Source organism: Aspergillus vadensis (assembly GCF_003184925.1).
Source record: "Aspergillus vadensis CBS 113365 unplaced genomic scaffold BO88scaffold_11, whole genome shotgun sequence".
Taxonomy (NCBI): domain Eukaryota; kingdom Fungi; phylum Ascomycota; class Eurotiomycetes; order Eurotiales; family Aspergillaceae; genus Aspergillus; species Aspergillus vadensis.
The window spans coordinates 612,953-638,974 of NW_020292049.1; the positions used below are offsets into that span (position 1 = coordinate 612,953).

At 49.8% G+C, this 26,022-nt stretch overlaps 9 protein-coding genes across 9 annotated transcripts; 4 read left to right on the forward strand and 5 right to left on the reverse strand.

The window, feature by feature from the left end:
• Nucleotides 1-5: 5 nt before the first annotated feature.
• Nucleotides 6-1,742, reverse strand: BO88DRAFT_415150 (uncharacterized protein; the record flags this gene model as incomplete). Its single annotated transcript, XM_025708198.1, has 1 exon — nt 6-1,742. The coding sequence occupies one exon, from the start codon at nt 1,740-1,742 to the stop codon at nt 6-8; it is 1,737 nt and encodes a 578-aa protein (XP_025563021.1).
• A 2,797-nt stretch (nt 1,743-4,539) lies between these two features.
• BO88DRAFT_415151 (putative MFS sugar transporter) lies at nt 4,540-6,500 on the reverse strand (the record flags this gene model as incomplete). The annotated part of the gene is made up of 8 exons (XM_025708199.1): nt 4,540-4,736; nt 4,792-4,890; nt 4,941-5,041; nt 5,092-5,290; nt 5,346-5,433; nt 5,488-6,034; nt 6,090-6,364; nt 6,429-6,500. The coding sequence occupies 8 exons, from the start codon at nt 6,498-6,500 to the stop codon at nt 4,540-4,542; spliced, it is 1,578 nt and encodes a 525-aa protein (XP_025563022.1).
• A 1,389-nt stretch (nt 6,501-7,889) lies between these two features.
• BO88DRAFT_44583 (uncharacterized protein) lies at nt 7,890-9,320 on the forward strand. Its single transcript, XM_025710239.1, has 5 exons — nt 7,890-8,292; nt 8,357-8,512; nt 8,588-8,910; nt 8,978-9,047; nt 9,120-9,320. Exons 1-5 carry the CDS (start codon nt 7,989-7,991, stop codon nt 9,251-9,253), a joined length of 987 nt encoding a protein of 328 aa, XP_025563023.1. The 5' UTR covers nt 7,890-7,988; the 3' UTR covers nt 9,254-9,320.
• Nucleotides 9,321-11,303: 1,983 nt separating this feature from the next.
• BO88DRAFT_340639 (putative integral membrane protein) lies at nt 11,304-12,717 on the forward strand (the record flags this gene model as incomplete). Its single annotated transcript, XM_025703065.1, has 6 exons — nt 11,304-11,481; nt 11,532-11,551; nt 11,607-11,643; nt 11,695-11,762; nt 11,816-12,288; nt 12,351-12,717. The coding sequence occupies 6 exons, from the start codon at nt 11,304-11,306 to the stop codon at nt 12,715-12,717; spliced, it is 1,143 nt and encodes a 380-aa protein (XP_025563024.1).
• Nucleotides 12,718-13,209: 492 nt separating this feature from the next.
• BO88DRAFT_388528 (ion channel) lies at nt 13,210-15,635 on the forward strand. Its single transcript, XM_025704872.1, has 2 exons — nt 13,210-13,716; nt 13,765-15,635. The coding sequence occupies exons 1-2, from the start codon at nt 13,445-13,447 to the stop codon at nt 15,506-15,508; spliced, it is 2,016 nt and encodes a 671-aa protein (XP_025563025.1). The 5' UTR covers nt 13,210-13,444; the 3' UTR covers nt 15,509-15,635.
• Nucleotides 15,636-15,934: 299 nt separating this feature from the next.
• On the forward strand, nt 15,935-17,579 carry BO88DRAFT_365626 (short chain dehydrogenase). The gene is made up of 4 exons (XM_025704014.1): nt 15,935-16,279; nt 16,449-16,696; nt 16,773-16,976; nt 17,050-17,579. Exons 1-4 carry the CDS (start codon nt 16,222-16,224, stop codon nt 17,314-17,316), a joined length of 777 nt encoding a protein of 258 aa, XP_025563026.1. The 5' UTR covers nt 15,935-16,221; the 3' UTR covers nt 17,317-17,579.
• On the reverse strand, nt 17,479-19,995 carry BO88DRAFT_425571 (putative C6 transcription factor; the record flags this gene model as incomplete). Its single annotated transcript, XM_025708839.1, has 8 exons — nt 17,479-17,977; nt 18,028-18,263; nt 18,311-18,736; nt 18,787-19,082; nt 19,136-19,205; nt 19,237-19,606; nt 19,655-19,761; nt 19,945-19,995. 8 exons carry the CDS (start codon nt 19,993-19,995, stop codon nt 17,479-17,481), a joined length of 2,055 nt encoding a protein of 684 aa, XP_025563027.1.
• Nucleotides 19,996-20,777: 782 nt separating this feature from the next.
• On the reverse strand, nt 20,778-22,280 carry BO88DRAFT_462619 (uncharacterized protein). Its single transcript, XM_025711225.1, has 2 exons — nt 21,850-22,280; nt 20,778-21,789 (listed from the first exon to the last, which is right to left on the reverse strand). The coding sequence occupies exons 1-2, from the start codon at nt 22,122-22,124 to the stop codon at nt 20,790-20,792; spliced, it is 1,275 nt and encodes a 424-aa protein (XP_025563028.1). The 5' UTR covers nt 22,125-22,280; the 3' UTR covers nt 20,778-20,789.
• Nucleotides 22,281-22,759: 479 nt separating this feature from the next.
• BO88DRAFT_425573 (glycosyltransferase) lies at nt 22,760-25,696 on the reverse strand (the record flags this gene model as incomplete). Its single annotated transcript, XM_025708840.1, has 6 exons — nt 22,760-23,636; nt 23,717-24,067; nt 24,127-24,511; nt 24,560-24,717; nt 24,772-25,396; nt 25,591-25,696. 6 exons carry the CDS (start codon nt 25,694-25,696, stop codon nt 22,760-22,762), a joined length of 2,502 nt encoding a protein of 833 aa, XP_025563029.1.
• Nucleotides 25,697-26,022: the final 326 nt, after the last annotated feature.

The window sequence follows — 26,022 nt, forward strand, 5'->3', positions numbered from 1 at the left end:
TGGCATTACATGATCGGGGTCTTACGCTTTTCAGCGCTGGAGAGCACAAGCATCGGAGTCTTGCGTCTTTCCTGACCCTGAGCTACCGTCTTCTGGCCAGCGACGACAGCAGCCACTGAGGGTGATCCGGTTCGTGGAGAGGCCTGATCCGCTCGAACCTCGGCAAACTTCCCGCCAAAGAAACCGCCATCTTCGCTGATGGGGGTGGTGTTGTACGGGCTATCCTGAGATCGGCGTTCTCGGGAAGACCTCTCCTTCCTCTCAGAACCAATGGCTCCGTTCGCAGCGGCGCGAAGACTACCCAGGCTGGGCTTGCTGGACAGGCTACCACCACTGCGAACCGTGGCATCATCCCCATCGGAGAACGTGAATTCCTTCTCGCTCGCAGGAGTATTGGTACCACCACTGCTATGGCAGCCAAAGCTCCGAGTTTCGCCACGACGTTCAATGCCCGCACGAACCAAGTTGTGCACCGCACGTCGACGTTGACGAGTGGCGAAGTTCTTACTTCCCTCGTGCTTCGATGTTGGCTTGGCTGTAAGCTCCTCCAGAGAGGGTGGTCCACGGGGTTGGCGGATCGGGTGCTCGCCCGCACGAGCCTGTCCGGGCCCAAAAGTTCCAGTAGCTGGGGTCTGAGGCAACGCCGCAGTCTTGGGAGCCGCGGGTGTGATGGCAGTGTTAGCCTTGGCCGTGTCAAGTGGCATCTTGAGCGCGGGGTTAAAGGATGAGCTCTTCTTGTGACCCCTGCGGAAGGCATTGGCCGAGGGAGGAGGCAGAGGGGCAGTTTCTTGCGGGGATGAACGGCCGCTGGGAGGAGACACAGGCTGAGAAACATTCACAGGAGACTGGCGATTTTCAGGCGGCGGTGACACCTCAGCTCTGAAGGTAGGCACCTGAACAGAGGGAGACTGTGTCTCCTCTTCCTGGTACTGTGGCGAGCTGTCCTGCTGGAAGGTATTGTCATAGATATAGTTTTGCTGCCCAGTCAAGGGGTTGTAAACCGAGTAGAGCCCCGGCTGTCCAGGAACAGGCTGCACCACGGGCTGCACGCCCTGCTGAAGCTGTTGCTGATAGAAACCCATACCAGGGAGGGACAGAGGAGAATAATCCTGCTGCTGCTGCTGCTGGATCACAGGTGTTCCGAGATTAAGACCCTGGAACTGCTGAGCGGCCGCGGTCACGCTGATCAGCTGCTGCTGCAAGCGCTGCTGCTGGGCAGCCAAGAAGAGGTTGGTCGACATCAACTCCGCGTACAGGCTTTCGTCGATCTGCGTATCGCCAGCGATGTCAAGAGCCGGAGGTGCGAGCACCTGCTCCGGCAGAGTGTACATGGGGCGGCCCGTGTTCATGTCCAGACCCTGGTTGACGGCTAACGAATGACGAGGGAATCCGGTTCCCATGGCGGTTTGAGGAACGCGATCCGCAGTTCGGTTCGAGAGATTGCCATATCTATCACCTTCGAAGCCAAGGTGCTGCTGGCGCTGAGAAGCCGAGGGCATCGTGGCTGACTTGGGAGCCGTCCTTAAACCAGCGAGAAGGTGCGAACGGCTGGTGCGCGGAGTCGGAATCGGTGCAGATGGCTGAGACTCATCGATAGTCGAGATGTGTGGTGGAGGGACGCTCAGACGCTTGATATGGGAGCCTTTCCTGCGTGACCCAAAGCTGGCTCCAGGCACCCCGAGGGCACTGCCATTGTTGAAAGAGGAGTTGTAGGTCATTTGAGCAAGACCGCCAGCGTCCATACTCGTAGCTGTAAAGGAGTATAAAACAGTATGTGCAATTGACGAAACGAAACGGTGCTAACGATTTAGCGATCGGAGACGCGATGTGGTCGACCACAAAAGGATCTTTCGGCGTATTAAAATATTACAAGGTCGAGGATAGGATGGAGCACCGAAGAAATAACCGACACCGGGAAACGGAGGGGTTAATAGGTAGGCAACGAACGGGGCGAAAGTCCGGACTCCCTGTGGAAAGCGGTGTTAGCCTGGCTTTTGGAGGTATTGTCCACGGAGCAATTCAGCGTACCTGCAGAATACAAAAAGGCACACACAGAGATGTGCCTTGGTGGAATAGGCGAAAAGGGCCAATGAGTGATTAATAACCAGGTGTACAAGCGATTATAAGGCCGGGCGTCGTCAGAAGCCGATGAAAAGATTCAGCTAGCTCACGAGACGGAAGATTGAACGCGACCGGTGAGAAAGGAAGACCTGAGTGGAATCTCGGATGACGAGAGGACGGAGGTTCTCTGTATTAGAAGGACAGAAGATAAGAAACGGACCGGAGATGCTCTGCAACTCTCTTGTAACCGTAAGAAAATGATGCTTGAGACACAAGATGCAGTAGACGAGAAGGTTTGGTCTACCGTTCAGACCGTCGAGATGGGAGGAGCACGCGGTCGCGGTAGGGAGGGTAAATCAAAACTTTTTCGCTTTTCTGGCGGAGTGTTCCTTAATGCTTTTTTTTATCCACTTTTCTTCTCTTTTTAAACTATTCCTCCTTTTGTGCCTCTCCGATTTGTGACAGCTATTTTCCGCACGTCGAACCTGACGAAAAGAAAGAAGTGGAGGAAGAAACGAGAGGCGACGCCGGGTTGCTTCGTTTCGGGAGTTCGGCGCGTGTTTGGCCGCTATTTTTTCTTTTTTTCTTTTTTTCCGTGCCTTTTTCCTTTTCCCAGTTCGAGTTCCGCGCTTAAGAGAGGACCGTCCAGTTAACCGGGAGCCCCAGGCAGACCACCCAAGGAACTTCAAGTTCTTTTAGAATGTTAAGCCAACAACAGCAACGGTTCGTTGGGAAGATGATGAGTAAAGGATTAGGAAAGGAAGGTAAAAAGTAGAAGTAGCGAGATGAATAGACACTGATGGAGAAGGAATGAAGGGAAAAGGGGGGGGATGATGAAGAACTGAAATCGGGGTGGGTAGGGGAAGGGTTGGTAAGTGGTGAGATGCTGAGGGGGGGAAGCAGAGAAAGAGGGCGACCGAGAGGAGAGAAGAGAGAAAGACGGAGAGAGGAGGGAAGGGAAAGGGAAAGAGAGGAACCAGCGGGGAAGGGAGAAAAGAGGAGTTGGTAGTGAATAGGAATAGCAATAGGGACGACCAGGGAATGAAAGGAGATGAAGAAGAAGAAAAGCAGTAGCAGCAGCAGAAGAGAAAGGGACAGCAAGCAGACCCGGAGAAGAAGGGAACTGGAACTATTGATTGGGATCGATCATGCGAATCACTCTACATACTTCCTACTAAGAGTAGTAGTACTTACTACTTACTACAAGCAGTTACTGGCAGTGACATTGACTCTCCTGGATGGCCTGGGAAGTTCTGCCTGAGACGCTCGTCCGTCGCTCAGGCGCTGTTGTGCTTCCTGATTGGCTCGCTTCGGCTCCCCTTAGACCGATGAGGACTAGCGGGAGGATGGGGCGACTGGCCAATTGTCCAACGAGGCCTCCTGATTGGTGCCAGCACCCAAATCCCCCGTGGGTGCCTGAGGTGCCACGGCCACACTGCCTCCAACTACCAGTTCCCCCCAACTTATCGTGCGAGACGAGGATCTTCAGGAAATGAGCCGACCCTCTTTTCATCAGTAGCACAGCACTGAAGTAATTAATATCAATCACGATTCCAAGGATGAGTGGTCATCTGACCTTCCTTATCTGATTCACCCCAAGGCCATCCCGGACCTCTCAATTTGCATGGCTCCGAAGCCCATCTTTATCTCTCACCCAGCCCCTCCCAGAGTCCCTTCACGGAGTGCACCGGAACGTGGTAACCGCTTGCACGGAGCTTCCCCTGCCCAAATCGCTGCTGATACCTAGGTGGTGTGCTTAGGATAGGCTTGTAAACCCGATATACCACAGTCCATTTCCACCCCTTATCTATCTGGCTCTCTGCAGCCTGCTATTGCTGTTGATGGTGCTACTTTACCGCCTGGGCCCCAGCTCGTTCGCCGGGGCCTCTCATCCATGCTCACGTAATGCCAATTGGCCTCCGCCAGGCTGAAACGCCCCATCCCAGTGTTGCCTTCCCAACTGCCTGGCACGGACACGTATTATCCCGGCGGTGTTGGTAGCATCCAGGCTCCCATATTACTTCATGTAGCGGCTTCTCTTTGAGATGACACCAAAGGAAGGTGATCCACTGAACACACATTGATTCTCAGTCACTATAATTAGAGTAGGTCAACATAGAATAGTAATTTCGTGTCCCTGATCATCGCCATTATGTCTGCACTTTCCAAACAAGATCAGGACTTCATATGTCAGGGGTTAAACATAGTAGTTATATATGCTCCTGCCTGCCACCAATATCATTTCTTTGATAACCAGGGTATCATCAATTGCATCAAAACCAGCTTACTAGCGTGGTCAGACTTTGAATCTCGCAACGCTAAGCAGTCCTTGGGCCTTGTATGTGGTTGTCACATACTATTATTGCTCTATACACTGTAAGCCATTGTCTGGTATAAGACGGCAGCTGGCGTACCTTCTTAAATAGGCTCTTGGCAGTCTCTTGTACAGAGCCATTCCCCCGTCGAATGTGAAGTAGGCTAAACAGCCTCAGTCTCGTTGTCCTTACTTGAGTTGGATTGCGGCACACTATCAGGCCGTTTCTCAAGGTCACGTTCGAGGCGGGCTTTCTCCTCGTCCGTCGCGTCAGTTAGATGGACCGCAACTTCCTCGCCGAAGTTCTGTGCAATTTCCTCCAATGTCAACCGAGCAGTCTCCGGGAAGAAAAAGTAGATCACTAGAGGCCACCTATTAAAACGAATACCAAGATTGCAAAGACGTAGCTAGCTCACCTGGAATGAAAAATGCGGACCAGCAGATGATAACCAGATAATACTTCCAGCCAACGTTGTCGAAACCCATCGGCGCGGTCTGAAGCAGGATAAGAGTCGCTGTCATGCGTTAGTAGCTAGGACGGCTTTGCATCAGGACAGTTTCTTACCGGCGAACTGTCCAAATAGGGAGAAGCCCATGCCAATTGGGCGAATCTCAGTAGGAAAAATCTCAGACACATAGAGATACATCGTCGTATCACAGAAAGTCCTGTCGAGAGATTAGTCGTCTGAAAGCTTATTATGAGCAGATATGCTTACCCTTGGAATGCAAGGTAAAGATACATAAACAGAATGCCGAATCCGTTACCAACCCGGTTCGTGGTGCCCGCGTATTGTGCGGTCATGGCAGCCAAGCAAGAAGTGGTAACAATAATTCCGACAAACCCTGTAATGTACATTTTCCGACGAGAGTTTACCTTGTCGTGAAGCCAGGCACCAAGAGGGTTGTAAATGACACCTAAAATAACCCCGATTAGTCTTTACCCTCATAGTCTGACTAGTTTTCATCTTACCAGCAGTTGTCAGCCAGACCGCACTCAGGAGCAGTGGCATTCCGCCCGTTTCTCCAAGGTTGGTGTATAGAAGAACGGCATAGTTGTTCTGCGCGATGTAAGCTATCGGATCTCAGCTTGATCTCAGTAGAGAAGCACTTACGATGATCAGCGGTCCGCCGAATTCAGCTCCCCATTGGGTCAGAAAGCCGATAGCCATGCGCTTCCTGTACGACTTCTTCTTCAAAACTGCGTTCCACACATTTCCATAGGCAGACAATCGCTCCCCTTCAAGACGAATCTGCTCGGCAGTTTGGAAGTATTCTTCCTTAGCAACCAGGTTGTTCGGATCGTCTGGGGATCTGCGAAGTCGCTCAAGGACTAGTTTAGCTTCCTCATGCTTTCCCTTACTGATCAGCCAGCGTGGAGAGCGGGGGAGCCAAGGCGATCCTAGCAGCAGGACGAGAGGTGGCAAGCACTGGAGACAAAGTGGGAACCGCCAGCCAAATGTACCAATCTTATTTTCAGCAAAGTAGCAGGCATAGCCTACCCAGCCGGCAAGCATGTAACCGAAGACCAGAAAGATGGCATGATGGCCAACAAGCCAACCGCGACGGAAGGCACTAGACATCTCGGAAAGGTACATTGGACACACAGTCACGAGGATACCAATTCCGAGGCCGCAGACAAATCGCCCAGCTTGAAACATTCTAGGTAGAGTTAGCCAAGGGCATGTGCGTACATGGGGGGTAAATCAAGGCGCACTTGAGTGAATTAGAACCTCCTTGAAGTGCTCCTCCGAACATCGAGAAGAAAGCCCCCAACTGGATATTAAATTTCCGACCAAAATAATCACACGACCACATTATGAAGAGCGTCCCAACCGCACCTCCAGCACTGAAAACGCCATTCGCTGTAGATATAGCAGGAGTTGTTATCGAGGCATATCCAGGTTCGCCCTCTTGAGGAAGATTGAAGTATGTGTACCATCCTGGCTGACCGATAGTGCTTGAGATAATCGAGGAGCAGTAGCCGTATGTCTGTTGAAATTGGAGAAAAGGAAAATTAGGTGCGATTGCAGAAGAGGAATTTCCGAGTACTCACCATCGAACCAACGGCAACAAAAATAGTGACCAGCCTATTATAGGTACTGGTCTGAGACCCAAACGTCCCCATGGCGAGCTAGATCTCAGCAATGGATGTAGATCGAAGCCAAAGTGGGAAGAGAAAAAGCAATATAACCAGAAAGAAGAGCAAACAGGTCAACCCGCACGTTGCATCAGATGAAACAATATTGAGCAAGCCACGCGGCTCAATTTCTGATCATGTACTACCCGAAAGGAACAGGTCTGGGACCGGGGGGTGAGGGAAAAGAGGCGGAAGGAATGCCGGGCAGAAATGAAAATGTAAACAACCGTGTATGACAGACAGACAGTCAAGATGCCGGCACATCAGCCTGGGATATATCTCTCGACGCAGGGTAAGCGGGCAAAGAAAACGGCACCACAGAGACTCCCACACATCCTGCACTAAGTTGCTTAGCTCGTGGGAGCTTTCTAGCTTTGCCTTGAGTATACTTCCCTTTGCGTAGAGCACCGGCCGGGTGGAGTTGACGATGAAGGAGTGGATCCACCAACCACCGACCAGCGACATAACGGCTCCTCAATCACCTGGTTGAAGAAAGCATGGCCGATGGTTGCCATTCGACAATTGATTTGCTCTAGACCAGGGGAGGGAAGAAAGACGATGCATTAGTTGTCGTTGCCTCGCTAGCCTGACAAAAAACGGTCTTCTGCCAGGAAGGGAACTGACACTAAGCTCCTTTGGGGAGTCCCGTGCTGTTACTGCATGTACGTACGTTACCGTTATGCCTGTATGTATGTATGTTCTGCGGTCTGCCGCTTCCTCTGGATTACTTACTACTTCCGAATAGGCAACTGAAAGGACTTAAGGTTCTCTCCATCTCCACCTTGACAGACTGGCTTTCCGTTTGGGTTTATTGTGGCTGCCGTCACTATCCTGAGATCCGTTGTCACTTGTCAGTCCTGACTCGCTCGGTGGTTCATGGCTCTCAACCGATAAGATGATCCATAAGATGTCAATTAAGATCTACCTTGGGTGAGTATGGTTCAGGTCACGTTTGCTTTGTAACCTGGTGCGTATGCACGCTCAGGCATAATAGACAGACAGTTTGGCCGATTTAGTAACCCCGAGCCCTCTTCTGTGGCCTCGCTTGTTGTGGACTCGGCGGGACCGTGTTAAACTGGCGCAATCCTCAGTATTACGTCTTATGTATAGCGAGTAAATCCGAACAGGGGATTCAAAGTTAGGTGCGGAGCAAGTACTATAGCAGATGCGGGCCTGGTAGCCCGCCGCTGCGATCCGTCTATTGATTTTCTGGATCTAGTGCATCCGCTATGACAACGGCGCCGAACCGGTCTGTCTTTCATCCCCACCCTTCTCATTTGGATTAGTAACTATTGGAAGCGATAGAACCACCCTCCAAAGGCTACAACAGGTAGTTGAACCATCGTGCAGTGAGATATTAAAACCTATGCGTACACGAGTTTCAGCTGGCTGTCCAACTATCCCTAGTTTCCGTCTTTCAACGTGCTGTGGTGTTTTCTTCTTCCTTCGATCGGCCTAGCTATCTTTCTCAAAAACATGTCGTCGGGTAATCCTAGTCCGTCGCCTTTCGATGTACCATTTGATGAGCTGCCGAACCCAAAGCAAGTATGGGTTGGCAAGCCAGGAAGCCGCGAAGAAGGATTAGGAAAACTTGCGATCTTGACCCCCGAGGTGGTGGCCAATGCTGCTGCCACTGAAATCAAGACCGGGCGACGGGTGACGATGGGCTGGGAACTGACCAAGTTGGATTATCCTAATCTGAACCGTCAACCATGCCACCATCAGATCATTCCGCTTTTGGGCGGTGTGGCTTTCGACGATGTCTATACCATGAATCCTCGTAGGTTATGCACTGTTCTTCCTTTCGCCCGCGGTACCACCCCCCTGGGCTAACTCTAGAATAGAACAAAGTAGCCAGTGGGATGGTCTGCGGCATTTTTCGCAGACGGTTGAGGGCCAAACCGAGCGTGTGTTCTATGGTGGCGCAACCGTCAAGGAAATCAATGATCGAACGAACAATCGGATCGGCTTGCAGCATTGGGCCAAAGAAGGGATTGCTGGTAGGAATTTGACCTATTTATTGATTGACCTTTCGGAGTAAGCGACTAATTGCGGTGTCGCATGCTGTTCGACAGGTCGCGGGGTATTGATCGATTATGCCACATGGGCAGAAAAGAGGGGAATCAGATACAGCACATTTTCGACACATCAAATCCGGCTTTCAGATATCCAGGAAATTGCCAAGGAATGTGGCATTACTTTTCAAAAGGGCGATATACTTTTCGTTCGCATTGGAGTGACGAAGGAATGGGATACCGCCATGACAGATGACCAGAAGCGGCAATACTCGGACAATCCGAGCCCGGAGCATGCAGGTGTCGAGGCAACTACAGATGTGCTGCGATGGCTTTGGGATACCGGGTTCGCCGCGATTGCCAGCGATGCAATTAGTTGGGAGGTATATCATCCACTGCAATCTTATGCAATGCATCACTATCCAAGTATATGTGACTGATATGTAACAGGTTTACCCACCCCAGTCGCCTGATTTGTTCCTGCATGAGTATGTACTTGCGGGTTGGGGTATGCCAATCGGTACGTTGAAATCAATTGCATGCAATATGAAGCGATCTCCAATAATATACTGATCGGATTTACCTTTGCCAGGAGAGCTGTTTGATCTAGAAGCACTGTCTCAAATTTGCCAAGATCTACAGCGCTGGTCTTTCTTTGTGGCATCTATCCCCCTGAACATGCCCGGAGGGGTATCCTCACCCCCCAATATCATGGCTATTTTCTAAGCCGGATCTACCGACAGCGCTTTAGTTTGGGGCCAAACCGCTTGTACACGACAGCCACAGACGCTAAAAGCGGATCATATTTTCCGAATTTAACTTCTCCCATATTCGTGACGAGATTCTGGAGGTGGAGACCTTCAAAGGCTACACATAGCCGAGATGGAAATAAGGAGGGACAAATGGAAGTGGGGAAGAAGTGTAGTACGTGCGCTTAGAATAAGCGACGAGAATGAATAAGAAAGCACATACATACTTATTCGGACATCGGGCTTAGATAGTAGAGCTATAGTATGAAACCATCCACTTTTCCAAGGGCCATTGGGATCAGCGATGGTCACTAGGACATGACGCGGAAACTAGACCCAATCTGCAACCAGGCGGATTTCAGAGGATAAAGAACCACGACATGCAGAGGTAGGTATCTGCTCGTGGAAATACCGATTCCAAATCAGTTCATTAAGATATTTGAATCAAAGGAATTCTGACCATGGAGTACTTTGCCGCGCAAACTTAATGGCATATTAGCATATGCTGATAAGGCTGGCCAAGACGGGGGATAATCTATGGTCATCACCAGGGTCACATGGAAAACAGAAAGTCCGGGACATTCTGCCACGCGTGGAAGGGAACACAAAGAAACGCATGACTCCACTTCGAGTCTATAGTGCGTTTGCCTTTCATATCTCGGAGAAACGTTTGCTAACCGGGGAGCAAATGTGTAACTGTAATCAGCCAGACAAAAGCATTGCTTGACTGCGTGGTGGGTTCGTCCGAAAAAATTTGCTCAGGACCCCTCAGCTCTTGCCAGCTCCTGCATCGTACTTCTGGTCTCGCTTCTTTTGTTTTTTTGTTTTTTTTTCTACTTTTCGTCGAGCCATCGAGACGACCAGTTGTCTTAGTTTCACAATAATCTAAGACGAGACCCCAGCTATGCCGGGTAAGGCAAGATTGACGTCCGCGAGGCCCACCATTGGTAACAGCGTTGCATCCGCACGGGCATTAAGTTCTCTTAGACGGCTGGCGGGCCCCACTTGCCGCCCGGCGCGCGCCCGCCCCAGTCATTCCACCCTTGACTTCCTTACGGAGTACCCATACGGTATGAGACCGTAAGCGACAGCTGATGTGCATCTCTGACCCGCGAAGGGGATGGATCAGAATCTGGCGTGGCTTTCGATCGACATCTCTCTTTCATCCCACCCCCTCCCCCAGTCGCCCTTACCCATTTGCTTCAATAATTGTGTTGGCTTCATTACATTCCAACACTAGAACAAGCCATTGGAAAAGGCGAAGCCTGATCATCTGTTGATCAAAATTTTATCCCCCAAAGTCTTTAGCCGAATGCACGCATGGGTTCCCGCTTCATCGCAACGCATGTGCAACATGTGAGACTGGGGAGGGGACTGTGAGCTTTGACATTGACCATGCAGATTCGTGCATAGTTACTCGCAGTACAAAGTACACACACTCCTGTCCCAGAGTGACATTTTATTTAGTCATCGCCAGTCTAGAATGGAATGGGTCCGAAGCACTGAAAATTTCGAGCAATCAATTTCCTGCACCGAACACCGACGGATTACGGAGTCGAAAAAGATCTTTCCAATGCTAGTTAGCAATCAGGCAATATTCTCGAGCACTTGGCGAGATCGCCCACTTACCGGGCCACTACTAGCCCACAACTGGCCTCTTGATTCGGAAAAAGGAAAGCCCATTGACTAGTCGTACTTCCTTCATTGCACCCCTGTCTTTGGCTAGCCCGGAACCCTGTCGCAGGATGCCCTGCAAAGGAGTAAAAATCCTTAGGGCCTGCGCTATCGCCTTCAGGGGTGACGGCCTCCGTCTAAATCAAAAATAAAGGCTTGGTGCTTGTGGCAAAGGGCGAATCGGAGAGCTTTATTGCTCGCGATGTATCGACCTTGATTGATGTGTCATGACCCCGAGTTCCCAAATTTGGTTGTGATATAGTCTTAAATGTGACTTAAACCCAGACTGCTGGGACATTCATTTATTTCCAGCACTTTGGAAGCGCTTCCGTGAAGCCTACCCGTTCGTCACGATGCTCGCGGAGCTGCTTGGACGTGATGGCACCGGCACAACAGATGGACATGTGGACAGGTCGGTCCAGAAATGGAATCTGGCGACACAGATACTATGCATCACTACGATGACGATTTTCTTTGCTCTGCGATGTTTTACCCGCCTTGTCATCATGGACGGCTTTCGAAGAGAGGATTGTAAGGGCCTAATGAACAGCTCCAGATGGCCAGTGCTAACGAACACACAGGGACCTGTCTAGGTGCTTGGGTAAGGACATTGATGCCAACCCACTGAATGAGATGCTCAACTATTTGACTGGCAGTTTCTTGGTGTGTGTTATTCGATCATTGCTTTGATCAGTAAGTATAAAAAAGAAGCCCTCTTCGGAGATTTGCTGAGTATTAGTTCAGTGGGACATTTCGGCGGCGGAGTGCACTACGCTGATGTGCCTGTATCACATCGCATACCCTTCGAAAAGGTAAGTTGAATGAGTCTCTTACAGTCTCCAATCTGCTGTGTTAACTTGCTCAGACGGTGTATGTGACAATGGTCATGTATGGTCCGACCGCATATTTAACAAAGTTGTCCCTACTTTGGATCATTGCACGAGTCTTCAGCCCTTACCGAAAAACCGTCATATTTATCTACGTCTTCCTGGGTATTATGCTCGCCTACTATATTCCTGCGGTCATTGTCAAGATCCGAATTTGCGACCCAATAGCGAGGTTCTGGGCCCCTGACACACCGGGGTCATGCCTGGACCAGACATCAATCATTCTTGCCGATGCAGTTGTCAGTGTCGTTAGCGATATGGCTATCCTCATTCTTCCCCTACCTTTGACGGTGGGGTTGCAATTGCCGCTGAAGAAGAAATTGCGAGTCATGGTCGTATTGGGAGCTGGAGGACTAGCGTGTGCATCGAGTATTGTCCGTCTGATTCTCATTATTTTGACGGGGCAATCACAGGACGGAACACTGGCTTTCATGCGCATTAACATGTTCGGGTACGACTGCTGTCTAACTGGAGGTCATTGTATCACCTAGCTGACGATTCTTTCGTGGTCAGGAATGCCGAGATAACGATCGGGGTCATTTGTGCCTGCCTGCCCGCCCTTTCAGCTCTAATCTCCCGTACCCACCGCGAGTATACGAGCAACAAGTACTCCAGTCACAAGAACACCCAGACATCACAGTACGAATTGAGCAAGGTCAAGAATAGTCGTCCCAGTCGCGCAGATAGGAGCAAAAACCAGATGACTTTCACGGAGGTTGGATCGGATCAGGACATTCTCATCCCCAACGCTCAGGAAGCGCCAAGGATCGAGACCACGGTCCGTGGCGATTCAGAGCGACAAGGCACAGAGACCATGGGGATCATGAGAACAGTGGACGTGTCAACTACTGTGACATCGCGATATAGTCAGCATGAATGACAGGTAAAAGTCTTTTGGCGGTATGGCGGCGTTCCAGGGGATATCATTATGTGGTGCCTTAACCGGCTTACATCTCGACGAATCGACATGGTTTTCTTAACGTATATATATTAATATAGTGTATCATATGCCTTCCGGACCTCATATTGGCCTTGATGTCAGTTTATGTCAGTGTGTGTTTTAACGCCAGGAAGCAACATAGTGACTGTTGACGTGCTCGAACATTGTGACAAGCATCGCAGGGTAGTGATAGTAAGGTGCTGACGGACCCACATAACTGACAAAAGCTTGTATGTTTCCTTTAATTTGCTAATTAATGAACTCTGGGTCGTGAGGAACTATGAAGATTCCCTGGTACCTGGGGAAATAAACCATGACGTCATGTCCAGATGGAGTCAGTAGGGCACATTCCCGGGGTTGGCCCGTCACGAGATTGTCTGCCGCGGGTTGCCGCCATTGCAAAACAAGGAACCTCTGGCTTCGCTGGTGATGCTCGCCATTTAGCTGGATTCTAGTAGGCTCTTTGTCCTACGGGGCTTTTTTCCAACTCATGGACGACTTTAAACCGATATACCTATCTTTTTCGTGACAGTCATTATACACTTACTCCCGGGAATGATCTACTAGGCCATATGTCTTATCTCGAACCTTTAACCTTACTAATTTTTAGGTTATAGCAGAGGCTCTTCCTTCGACTTTGTTAGCGCTACGTCGCTATAATCGAGATATGAACGATGATAAAGATCGACCACGGAGCACGGAAAAGAGGTCGCTTTGCACGAGATTCCGAAGTCACTTCAATCCAAGGCCGGCGGAAGATGATGGGCCACAAGATTGGTGGATCGCATCTACTGCTATTCCACTGATAGCAGCTACCACGGCCCCTCTCGCCAATCTCATGTCTATTGTTGCTCTTGTGATGCCATGGAAAAGTAAGCTACTTGGCGGGACCGCATCATCAGGCGCGCCGGCGCAGGAATTCATCAGTGACCCTCGATGGTGAGCGCAGATCGCCGAGATATTCACGGATAGTGCTAACCCGACCAGGTGCATAGCTCTTAATGCCACATCACTCGCGTGTGGAATTGCAGGCAACGTTTTTCTCCTATTCAATTTTACGCGCAGTTTGCGATACATCATAGCTTTGCCCGCATCTATCATCCTCTGGTGCCTGGCCACATCGATTCTGGTCGGCATTACTGTTGCTACGAATATTTACGATGGTCCAATACCACCCGACCAGACCTACTCTCAGGCCTACTGGAGTGCAGTCATCGCAGCAGCTCTGTACTTCTTCCTCACTGTTATCCTGTTGGTCAACATGCTGGGATACGTTCTGGGGCATTATCCGCAGTATTTTGCCCTTACTGACGGCCAGAGAACGTTGATATTGCAAACCACTGCATTCGTGGTGTGGCTACTCATAGGAGCCGCTATCTTCCATGCCGTCATTGATGATATATCGTTCGCGGATGCACTCTATTTCTCAGACGTGACGATTTTGACATTAGGTTACGGCGATATCACTCCTCCAAGCTCGGTCGGAAAGGGCCTTGTATTCCCCTATGCAGTTATGGGCATAATCATCCTCGGTCTCGTGGTGGGAAGTATCCATGACTTTGCTCGGGAACTGCAATACGACAATGTCGTGCGAAAGCACGTTGAAAGAAAACGACAAGCAACCATCGAGCACTCCATCTCACTAGATCCAGGCGCAGAGGACCCACATCTTAAATTTAAATCCAAGCGTCCACCCAGGCCTGGTGGACGCCGTGCCATCAATGCACTCGCATTGGTAGGCCGACCGAAGCTCCTCATCATGAGGGAAGAAAAAGACCGCTTCAACGCCATGCGAGCAATTCAATACGAAACCGTCCTCTTCCGGCGGTGGTACAATCTAATCCTGAGTCTCATCATGTTTGGTATCGTCTGGACGTGCGGTGCCGTGGTCTTTTGGCGCTTAGAAGAAATCACCTACTTCCAAGCCCTATACTTCGGCTTTTGCTCTCTCCTCACGATCGGATACGGAGACATCACACCGACCACCAACGCAGCGAGACCCTTCTTCATTGTCTGGTCCCTTCTATCTGTCCCAACAATGACAGTCCTCATATCAGAAATGAGCGACACAATCGTTGTCGCATTCAAGCACGCCACCAGCGTTTTTGCCGACTGGACCGTCCTCCCACAGTCAGGAAAATACCGAGACTTCCTCCGTAAATTCCCAATCCTCTACACCACTCTCCAGCATCGCGAAGAAAACAGACGAGTAAATGAAGGCTTCCACGTCGGATTAGACAACGAGGAAAGAGGCACACGAGCAGAGCACCAGCACAGCCTCGACCATCCACCCACAAGATCGCTCGAAGAACTCGCCAGCGAGCCCGACACGTCTTCAGGCACGGGATCAGGATCAGCATCAACCCTTCACTTCGCACAGCAACTTGCGTACGCGATCCAGCGAACTACCCGAGACGTTGTAGAGGGCGAGCGAAAACGATATACATACGAAGAGTGGGTGGAATTTACCCGACTCATTCGCTTCACGGACCTCAGTCCAGACGACGTGGAAGTTCAAGAAGACGAATACGGGATCCTGAACTGGGATTGGATCGGTAAAACAAGTCCGATGCTAGCCACGCAGACAGAGCCAGAATGGGTTCTGAATCGTCTCTGCGAAAGCCTAATTCGGTATGTTGATATCCAGACGAAGCAAGCAACGACGACGAGAGAGGAAGACGAACCGACCTTGAAGAAGCAGAGGGAGATTAAGTTTGAGGATAATCAGTAAATATGTTACTTACTTCAATTTGTGTACATACGTTGCATTTAGTTTTCTCGATTGTACAGCCATTTCTCTCATTTGGGATATTGAGACAGTTCGGATTGAGAAGAGCATGATAAATAAACAGAACTGCCACAAAATCCTCCCTTCTCTAAACAACCAAGACAAGTAAGTAAGTACAACATGAAACAACTGACTAAATCCCTGTACATAGTAGATCCTCGGTATCCAGCCATCCAACCCGCCCGGACTTCATTCCGTTCTTCCAAAGCGACATACTCCCAACTACTAAAAGTATTAGGTTAATCCCTTTCTCCGCACGCCACCAACCCAACCAATAATATAACAACTAAGTCAGAACCCCTCTTTGATGATCCATAACCCCTCCCCCTTGCACATCATACTAAGTAAGTAAGTAACCCATGGAAGAGCCGAAACCGACCTTTTCCCTTATCTCCAACTAAGAGAAGAAGCGGGGTAAGCTGGGCTGCCTTGCCTGCATCATGTCATACTCTCTCTCTCTCCCTCCTCCTTTCTCTTGAGCTGTGACACAAAGTATCGTATTTAAGGTATATAAGAAAAGAGAGTTGATCGTCCATCCATCTCTACCAACCCAACTACCTCTTCAAGGAATCTTCGAATAATAATTTAAGTTACACTTGCTACCGGTATTCTACTACTGCTTAATTGAAAGAGTATACTATACATAACTTATCGAAATGACGAAACAACTCGCTCCGGGCGCCCGACTGGAAGGGAAGGTTGCTATTGTTACTGGTTAGTTTCATGCCTTCAATCAATCTTAATTTCTTTTTGTGCCTAATCCCACTCGTACATCTTTTCGTTCGGCTATATATTCTATCTACTATTTATTCACTGTATTCGAATTATATACTCCAATATACTCACTCTCCTCCCCGCCCATACTAACGAGATGAGAATGTAGGAGCCGGATCCGGTTTCGGCGCTGCCATCGCGCAGCGCTTCGCCTCCGAAGGAGCCAAGGTCATCGTGGCGGATATCAGTGCCGAAGGGGGCCAAAAGACGGCCGCCGCCGATCCGGAGAATATCGTGTTTGAGCAGATGGACGTAACCAAGGCAGCGGATTGGAAGCGCATTGTGGAGAAGGCGGTGTCGTTGTTTGGGAAGTTGGACGTATTGGTGAATAATGCGGGGACAACGTATCGGAATAAGGTATTTCATTTCTTCCCTAGTTTTTTCGTGTCTTGATGTGTAGTTTGAGAAGTGAGGCTTATGCATGGTGGTTTAGCCGACACTGGAAGTCACCGAGGACGAATGGGAGCGAGTGTTCAATGTGAACGTCAAGGGAGTTTATCTGGGCAGTCAGGCATTCGTGGCTCGGGTGATTGAGCAGGGCCAGGGCGGGTCGATCATTAATATCTCGTCGACGGGAGCGTCGAGACCACGGCCTGGGTTGGTGTGGTATAATGCGTCCAAGGGGGCGGTTTCGAATGTGAGTGGATTGATGTTATCCTTTACCCTTTCGATGTGGAGTGCATTAGATGCTGATGATATGTTCATATTAGGCTACCAAGGGTCTGGCGGCTGAGTATGGACCGCATAATATCCGTGTCAATTCGGTCGCTCCTCTTCTGTCGGCTACGCCGTTGTTCTCCGTATTCACAGGAATGGAAAATACGCCGGAGAACTGGGAGAAGTTCATCGGAAATGTGCCGTTGGGTCGTCTCACGGAGGGGGATGACATCGCGAACATTTGTCTGTATCTGGCCAGTGATGAGGGACGGTTTATCAACGGGACGGAGATGGTCATTGATGGTGGCAAGTGTATCTGAGTGGTGAGACCGGTCATTTGCGACGATTGATATGCAGAATTGCATGATGGCAACGTCCTGTATGTCGACATAGCGAATGCTCTCAGCAAATCGAAACCAGCACACAATCCTACTTCTTGGCCGCGTAGTGTAGGGAGTTTTGGTTGTAGCTGTACTCACCTGTTAAGTCCAAGAAGAAGGATCAAATAGAGAAATATCCTCTTCTAACAGGCCCATCATGTGCTGGTTTCCCGAGAACCAGTTCCCCAGTTGGCTGGTCTGAGGTATTGGTCCAGAATATTGGCCTTCCATCGCGCCTCGTGCATCTCCGGGCGCTGACCCAGCAGGAACAGATGCGGATGCCCACGCGCCATAATTCTCGTCCGCCGCCATAGGTGCTAACCCAAGCGCACTGAGATATACATCAAATTCCTGACCGACAGATGCCAGGTCTTGATCGTCCTTGACCTGCACTTGTTCTTTCGCCTCAATGTACAGTCTAGCCACATTGCTGAGAACATGGCATAGCTGATACAACTTTGAAATAGCTTCCGAGAGAAAACAGTTGGGCTGCAGGGAAGCAACAAAGTCTTCAAGTCGGGCGAGATCATCCCAGGATGACAAAGCAATCGCGTGGCAGAAGATCACTATAAATGGAACAAAAGGTGCATAGAGAATGGTCCTGAAGGGTATATTAGAGACATAGCGGTGTGCCAAGCATCTGCAACTTACCAGTGGAAGTACGCGGCCTTGATATGCTCTGTCATCTCCTTTACTTCTGCCATACAGTCCTGATGCACTTCGAGAGCGGATCTGGCCGTTTGTATGCATTCGTGGATGAATGTGCCCTGTGTGCCTTGCGGAGGAATGGCGCGGTATATCAACGTTTGAACCGACAAGCGGGCGACCTTGTCTGCTTTGAAGAAGATCTGATCGACTTGGGATCGTTGTTTATCGAAATGAATACCCTAGACCATGTTAGAGTAGCACTGGCTATGTCACCAACAGTGCATACCTCGAATGGCTCCATAACCACTTGCTGCATCTCAGAGGCCAGCTGGCGAGCATGAGCGACCCGCTCACTTTCCGGCCGCGCCAAAGCTGCAGGGCTGTAAAGTAATTCGTACACTTTTCCCTGTATAGTCGCAAATCGGACCCACAGCAAGTATATTTTGTCGAATGGCTCATCTAGCCCGGTCGTATCGATGTTTACTAGAGAGGTGACGTCGTAATCCTGTATGGTTGACGCGCGTCCCAGACGCAGGGAAACCGCCTTGTCCAAAACGTAGACCGTCCAGAATAGTGTATTTCCAAGAGAGGGCTTACTGCCGCTATCTGAAGGATTTGATCGATGGTATCCAAGTGTTTGGCATAAGCGGAAGGCCGCTGAAGTTAACGTCATTGCGAACGACGGCTTAGACATCTCGATTGCGTAGACGGCCTTGACCCTGTCAGCAGACTGTAAATTACTCCAGCGGCGACAAAGCTTACTCCTAGTGCGAGTGCTTCGATATTTTCATCATTCGCAGGCATCAGAAGGCTCAAGCTCCCCAAAGCAGTTTCAAGGTTGACCAGACACAGCTTCAGGTATTTATCGTACTCCTCTCTAGTCTGTGAATCCTTTGTGATAGCGACGACGTCGCTGATTAGATAGAGAAGAGCGCCGTTAACTATAATAAAAGTAGCATCGGAGTATTCCTCCGTGGAGAAGTAAATCTGGCGGCATTTCTCAACTAGCCGTCGGGGCGACAGGAAAGGCAGGTATGCTTGCAGGATACTCGGTTGCTCTGGTAGTATGTTAGGAAGCTACAGGAAGAACATAGTACGTCTCAGGGACTACCTTGACATTTGCGCAAAAGTGCCAGAACAATCGGCGCTGGAGGCATGGTAAGCTCTCGCAATTTTCGAGCCTGGAATCGCCCTCTGATTCGGGAACCGCACTTGGCGGGAGGGAGATTGTGCCTGGTGGTCCTGCATATCAACGATCTGCTTCAAGGAGGCCAGTGCGGTGCTTATTTTGGGAGTCGACATCTGGAGTGTATTGCGGGAGACGATCGTCTCTAGAAATTCTTTGGCGTAAGCAGAATGGGCAGCGAGAGAGGAATTGCCCTCAAAAGCAGGAGTAGACTCGTGCTGATCCAGAGTTGCAGCAGCACTAGTATAATTGGTCGTAGTAGCTGGACTCAGCTGGCTTGACAGTGGAGTAGAATGATGGCATTGCTCCGAAGGGCCCTTGGCGTGCGCCCTGAGTTCCAAAAGGGTACGCTCGATGTTGCCCAGACGTTCTTCGATGAGGTCAATCTTTCTCTCACTACACCATGTCAATTAAACCCGATAAACAGCCACTCATTGCACGTACTACTGGCTCGAGATAAGGACGCGTTTCTTTGGCTCTGGGGGCTTCTGACCAGCACCAGTTGAGCGGCAGATGATTTGGGAGCTGCGGCAATTGGAGCAGGGAGACCGCTTGTCACAGCGTATCTAATGGTGGCACCAAAATATGTGAGTGTCCTTCCTAAATGGGATAACCCACTTCATTATTGATAGATTGCAGCAGTTGCATACCTTTCGGAGGCGGCATTGATCGCACTGGCATCCGTCAGCAATTGCGGACTGTAAGTATGGGTATGCAGTGCCACTCGAACTTACCGCACGCCTAACAACAGGCTCCTTCTCACTCTCGGGTCCCTCGGGCTCCATATAGTCAAGCTTTCCAAGATAACCGGTCCCCGATAGCGCGGCTTATTACTTCTTCCAGCAGAGCAGACTGCAGAGATTGTGGGTGTTGGTGACGGTGAGGGCGAGTTGGTTGCAGGAAGTGTGAGACTGGCGGATCCCGCGGAGGCCGAGACTGTGGACCAAACTTTGATTGCTTGCCTAATCGTCACTCTCTCATCCACAAAGTACCAGTGTCCTGTTGTCCGGTTTCAACCTGGTGCGCTTCAGGCAGTGGATTCTTCGATTATTTGGTAACAGACTAGTCTTATAAGCTTATAGGAGGTCAGATCCTTTCACCTGTGTAATACACTATTTTAGGCAGCTACTATGTCAAAATAGCTACCAAGGCTACCAATGATATAAAGTTGGGAAACTGATCCAAAATTTAATTATAATAGTATCGTTTATTATTATGTTATTATTTTCCAGATTATCACTTGGGGGTTTTTATTTCTTTTTTCTTATTTCCACCTCTTGGCCACACGCTGGTTTTCAGTCACGTGACTTATGACCATGCTGGGTGTTCCTTTCACCATTCGCTCCTTAACCAAGGTGAAGAATTTGTCTATTGATTTAATAGTAATTTTAGAACTACAAGTTTCTCATTCAAATGGTTGTTCTGTCATATAGCCACGAGTACTTGGACAAAGCTCAAGAACTCATATGAAAGAGCTCAATATATAGTATCTCTATGAACTCGTATACTACTATCTATCATTTGACAAACTCAAAGGGTGGCAATCGATACTTATACATACACTCCAGTGAACATATACTCATATCAGCCAACTTTCAATCTTTGCCACAGTATCGGCAACCAATCGGTCGTAATATGTGCCCAGAGGAAGAAACATGGACTGGTGGGCAGCGATTTCATCCATGCCCTCCATTCGTAGCGGAACCCAGAGCTGCTCTTTGCGCGCTGTTTCTGGAACATAGCAGAACAGTCGCCCCGATGGTCTGAGATGAGATCCCTCGGGCTTAATTCTTTGCTCGCCTAAATTGCATGAGCTTGACGATGACCGTATATCCACCCTGGTGGAAGAAAGTTTCGTGTCGAGCAGTGACTCAGACGAGCGGTTGTCTGCCACCTTTCCTTGTATATCAGCTCGAATATCAGGCAACAACAACGCAGAGACTCCGTCTTCTACGCGATACTCATGTATTTGCGACGCTCTGTGCCTCAAGGCCATCTTGTTTCCGTGATCATTACCGTTTGTGGTTTCGCTGTGTGGGCAGGCAGTCGTGTAATAATTAACAAAGCGGACCTGCCTACCAGATTCATCGCGTTTTGCCCAACGGCAGAGTTTCTTGTGTCGTCTGACAAGCCCAAAGTAGTCATTCAGGCATCCGACATGATCGTAGTATGAGAAAACATACTGAAGAGCAGAACGAGATAAATGACACGAATGTTTTGCAAGGAAATGGCGCGCTCCATCCCACCCAGTCCACTGGGTCCTGTCGACATCGTTGGTCAAGTTTGGATCGAACGTCGGATCGTCGTTTGCTATTCGGCTGTCTGTGCTACTCTGAGATGCGTGCCGACTCTCATCCTTTGCTTTCCGGCTAAGTACCCTGCCGGCTGCTGTTGCAATGACGCGCGGATGAAGTCCAAGGAAAGGCGTATCAAAGGCCACCAGGCCAACAACTCTACTGTTCGGAACATGGCCAGCGATTGTGTAAGATTCGGCAAGTGCAACGTCTGCTGCGATGAGGCCTCCTATACTGTGACCGAGCAGTATGACATCCAAATCTGGAGCCATGTGTGGGGATAACCTGCAAAGAACATTCTCAATATAGAGGGCTAAGTGTGTTGCAGTTAAGGTAATTGCTTACCATCGGCTGACATCGTTGCGGGCAACACGTATAGGTCCTCTGGTTTTATAGCGAGGGTAAATCTTGGTGTATGTGACATGGGTTTGAGCCAATGAGGCCTGGAGATTGTGGACTTCCCTAGGGAAGTTACAAAAGCTGTCCTCTGAACCTAGAAAGCCATGGATGTATATCAGGAGTAACCTGCGCTTTCCTTCGTGTCTTGGTAATTCATCGGGATTATAAGAAGCGTCCCGCCATGAGTCGAGAGCAAAGTTGTCAGAGGCGTGTTCTTTCATTGTTGACCCTGAAGACTGTTCTCGGTAGAATATCCATCATGAATGAATTTGTGCCGACACAAGAAGTAGCGGCTGTGTGTAAGCACTGAGTTGCTCTGCAGTAGGTCCCAAAATGTTTAAGTGATATTCACAAGTAGCAGATCCTACGTGTCCGCCTGCGGCTCTATTCTTAGAAGAAATCATGGGTGCGAATACGAAGTGGTAATTAGGGCCTTTTCTTCCCCTTTATTTTTCTCGCTGTTGCAGAAGAATCAGGAATAGAACTATACGCCAAGGCGTAGATCAATGACGATTGGTAGCCTCCAGACCCACTCGTATTCGTTTAGATATTTAGACGTTTTCGATCAGCCACAGGCAAATACATTTTTCTGTGCCCTCACTGGCCATCCAGTTGTCGAATGTGTCTGGTACAGTTTCGAATGTGTTGATTCTGGTAGCCTAAAGTACATTATGCTTAGGGTCCACAGAGTTACCTAAAGTAAATTGTCATGTTCTATGATCCATTCACTGTTTCTAGTTATTAAAGAGTTGTTAAAACGAAGAAAACGTGGTAATTAAGTCCTGCTCCTAGAACGGATACCGATAAAAACCCTCAACCTCTGTGTCAACGAAGCCCTGGTACCGAAATATCACGCTCAGACATCCTTAGTACTCTTCAGTTTCTGCCGAAAAGTGGCTATGATATTGTCCGTCGCTGTATACTGACCGCTCTCCAGTAACCACGCTCCCTCACTATGGCGCTGTTGGGCGATGAGCTTTCTAATCCGGGACTGACCTGACGACCGTAAACTCTGCGCGATACCAGCAGTAGAGTATGCCATGAGGCCAAACATAGCGGAGCCGGATTTAGCTGCCATATTTGTTACCCCTTTGCCAACTCCTTTGATCGCACCTTTCGCACCCTCTTTTTGAAGACCCTGGTATGGCTTAACAACGATGTCGCTAACCGCCTCCGCCATTCCCCATGCAAATCCTTTCCCAGCAACAGCAAACCCACTCTTGATGTCAGTAACTGGACCGTGGTCTCGAGGCTCTTCACCATACAGCCGAGGGACGTTGCGCAGCCCTTCAGCCAAAGCAAGGGGAAAGTCAACAGTCGTGCCCTTAATCATGGCAGGACCAGCGCTGCCCAAACTTTTGGCAGACGCAGCTGCCATCCTACCAAATAGCTTTCTTTTGCCAGTACCCGATCGCTTTTGCGCGTCTGAATCCGCAGACACCGTAGAGTCGTGGCTACTGGAAATACTTATACCGCGTGACTCCTTCTCGTGGTTTGTTGAAACAGTATCGACAGATAGATTGTCTGAAAGATTTTCGACGGGAAGGTTAGACCTGCTGCTTGTAAGTTGATCTTCGCGCTCCTCCTTGAACTTGTGATACTCCAGAGCAGGCTTGTAGAAGGCTCCTAAAATAGAGTCGGCGACATCGGTGGCTGTTCCAACCACTGCAGACGCGCCGCCCGTGACGGGATCCCATCGGCGATTTTCAATGAAGATTGGGCGGATGGCATGCCTATAAGAAAGGTTCATCAGAAGCTGGACACAGTCAAACGGAAAGCAATATCCTCGAGTTTGTCAATATCTTGTACGTACATTGTCAAGCTTTTTGCATCGATGGATCCGTCGGCGATTAGTACCTCTGCGGCAATCTTTGACAGCTTGAATTTCCTACGTTTTTGGCGGAGCGACCACACTGCAGGTAGACCCGGATCTAGATCACACTGAAGACACTCAAGTGGGAGGTTCCGGTGAAATGAGGCGACTGCAGCCTTTACACCTGCTTCTGACTGCATCTTGGCAGCTATAGCAACAGCTGACATGCGCGCTTGCTCGCTAAGGCAGTATCGAATCCCTTCGGCCAGCCTATCGACTGTAAGTTCTTTATGTGGAATGGGAGTAGGACCAGCGCCCGCTGCAGCGACCATATCTCCCCAAAAGGGCTGACTATGGGGATTGTTAGCAAAAGATGAAACCGCGGTATATAGTCTTCCATAACCACTCACTCTCCAAAGAAGGGTACAACGATTGTGGGCTTGGATTTTCGTAACCCGCAAGCAGTCGTGCCCGCACCTCCATGATGCACAACAGCCGCCACGCGGTCAAACAGCCATTCGTGAGGGCAATCCCCGATGAAATAAATGTTGTCTTCGTGCATCCCGCCTAAGTTGGACCAGCCTTTGGAAACAATAGCCCGTACGCCTGTTGCACGTACAGCGTTGAGGACAATACCGGTGATGCTTTCTGGATCCTCCAATACAATACTACCAAACCCAATATAAATTGGGGGTGGACCAGCAGCAAGAAAGGCCAGCAAGTCAGCCGGGGGATCATATCTCGGGGGATCCCGGAAAAAGAAACCACAGACGTCTTTGGAGGGGGAGGGGAACGCTGTTAGCAAAGACTGCATTATATATGGCGGATATAGTGACGACCCACCGATATAAGAAGGCCAATCTGACGGCCTGGGAATGAGGGCCGGGGACCAGCAGTATGTGAAAGGTATCTTCAGAATCTCTGCAAGACGAGGCCCTTCGAACATAGCTACTTCGTCCAAACCAAGCTCTTTTCGCCATTGATTGATCACATCGCCCACCCTAATCGCGTCAGTATACATCAAGTAGACTTTTTGTTTTGGTAGAACTCCCTACCCTTGCCAAGTCAGCCAGTTAACCACAGCGTAAGAGACAAAATTCCTGAAACCTTGGTCTTCGTCGCCACTACCAGTTACATTTGCCAGGGGGTGAGGAAAGGCTTTCGTGCTGGTCCAGGGCATAGTGAACATCAAATGTACGGGAATACTTAAAGCCTGGGCGCAGTGGATGTGAGCAAAGCTGGGAGGGTTGGCGATGATGGCATCAGCTACGAACGGCCGCTGGGTCGCCATATCAGGCTCGATACACGATCGCCAGCACCCGTCCAACATTTTCCGGATCATGGCTCGCTTGCGCCCAATTTCACCTGCCTGTAAGCTCCGCATACTGGGAATGAGACCGGGATTTTTGACCATGTAGGCCATGAGTTCTTCTGGATCGCCCCCGATAGGATAGAAGTCCAGCCCTGAGCCCCGGACGAAATCTTCGAATACATCGTGAGTAGCCAGTCTCACCCGATGTCCATATCGCTGCAGTTCGTTTCCAAGGGCAATGAATGGTTGCACATCCCCTCGACTGCCTACCACCTGGATCAGAATATTCAACTTTACCTTCCAGGAGCTTTCTAGGTATGCCGGCGGAGAGCCAAGAATGAAGTCATTGTCATTGACGGCTTGCGGTTCTATCTCGGAATACTCGGGCGGTGGTGTCGTAGGTCGTGGTGAATAATGAGAAGTGTACAGCTTAGAAAATCGCCGTACCAGCGTAGTGCTGTAGTCAATATCAACGCGCCCGTCATCTGCAAATGTAATCAGCTCCGTATCCCTCAATGGCTTGGCTGGAACCCTCCCGTGACGGTCGACGAGGAATGCATACTGGTTATTTTGATACCGCTTTTGCGGTCGGCAGCAATTGGCGTAGGGGGGACGATGACTGGATCACCTGGTAGTTCGAATACCCCGGGATGTTTGCTGCTGGCCATGGTAGGGGTCATGACTGAATCCCCCGGCAGCTCGAATACCTCCGCATTTCTGTTGCTAGCCATGGACTGAGCTGAGACGCAGCGAATGAAGGAAGACGCAGAGTAATCCACAGAATCTTAGAGTACTCGGAGGACCATGGTGTAAAGAATAAATATTTACATTTTGACTCCTCTGGAAACTATGGTAAGGGGACGGCGAGAGAGGGCCCTAAACCAGAGAAAGTGGCGTGCCTGGAACTTAGCAAGAACACATCCTTGGGTAAGGATGTGCCAATCATCATGGAGGTACCAACCCAGATATACGAAAACGAGCGGGGCCCCAAATG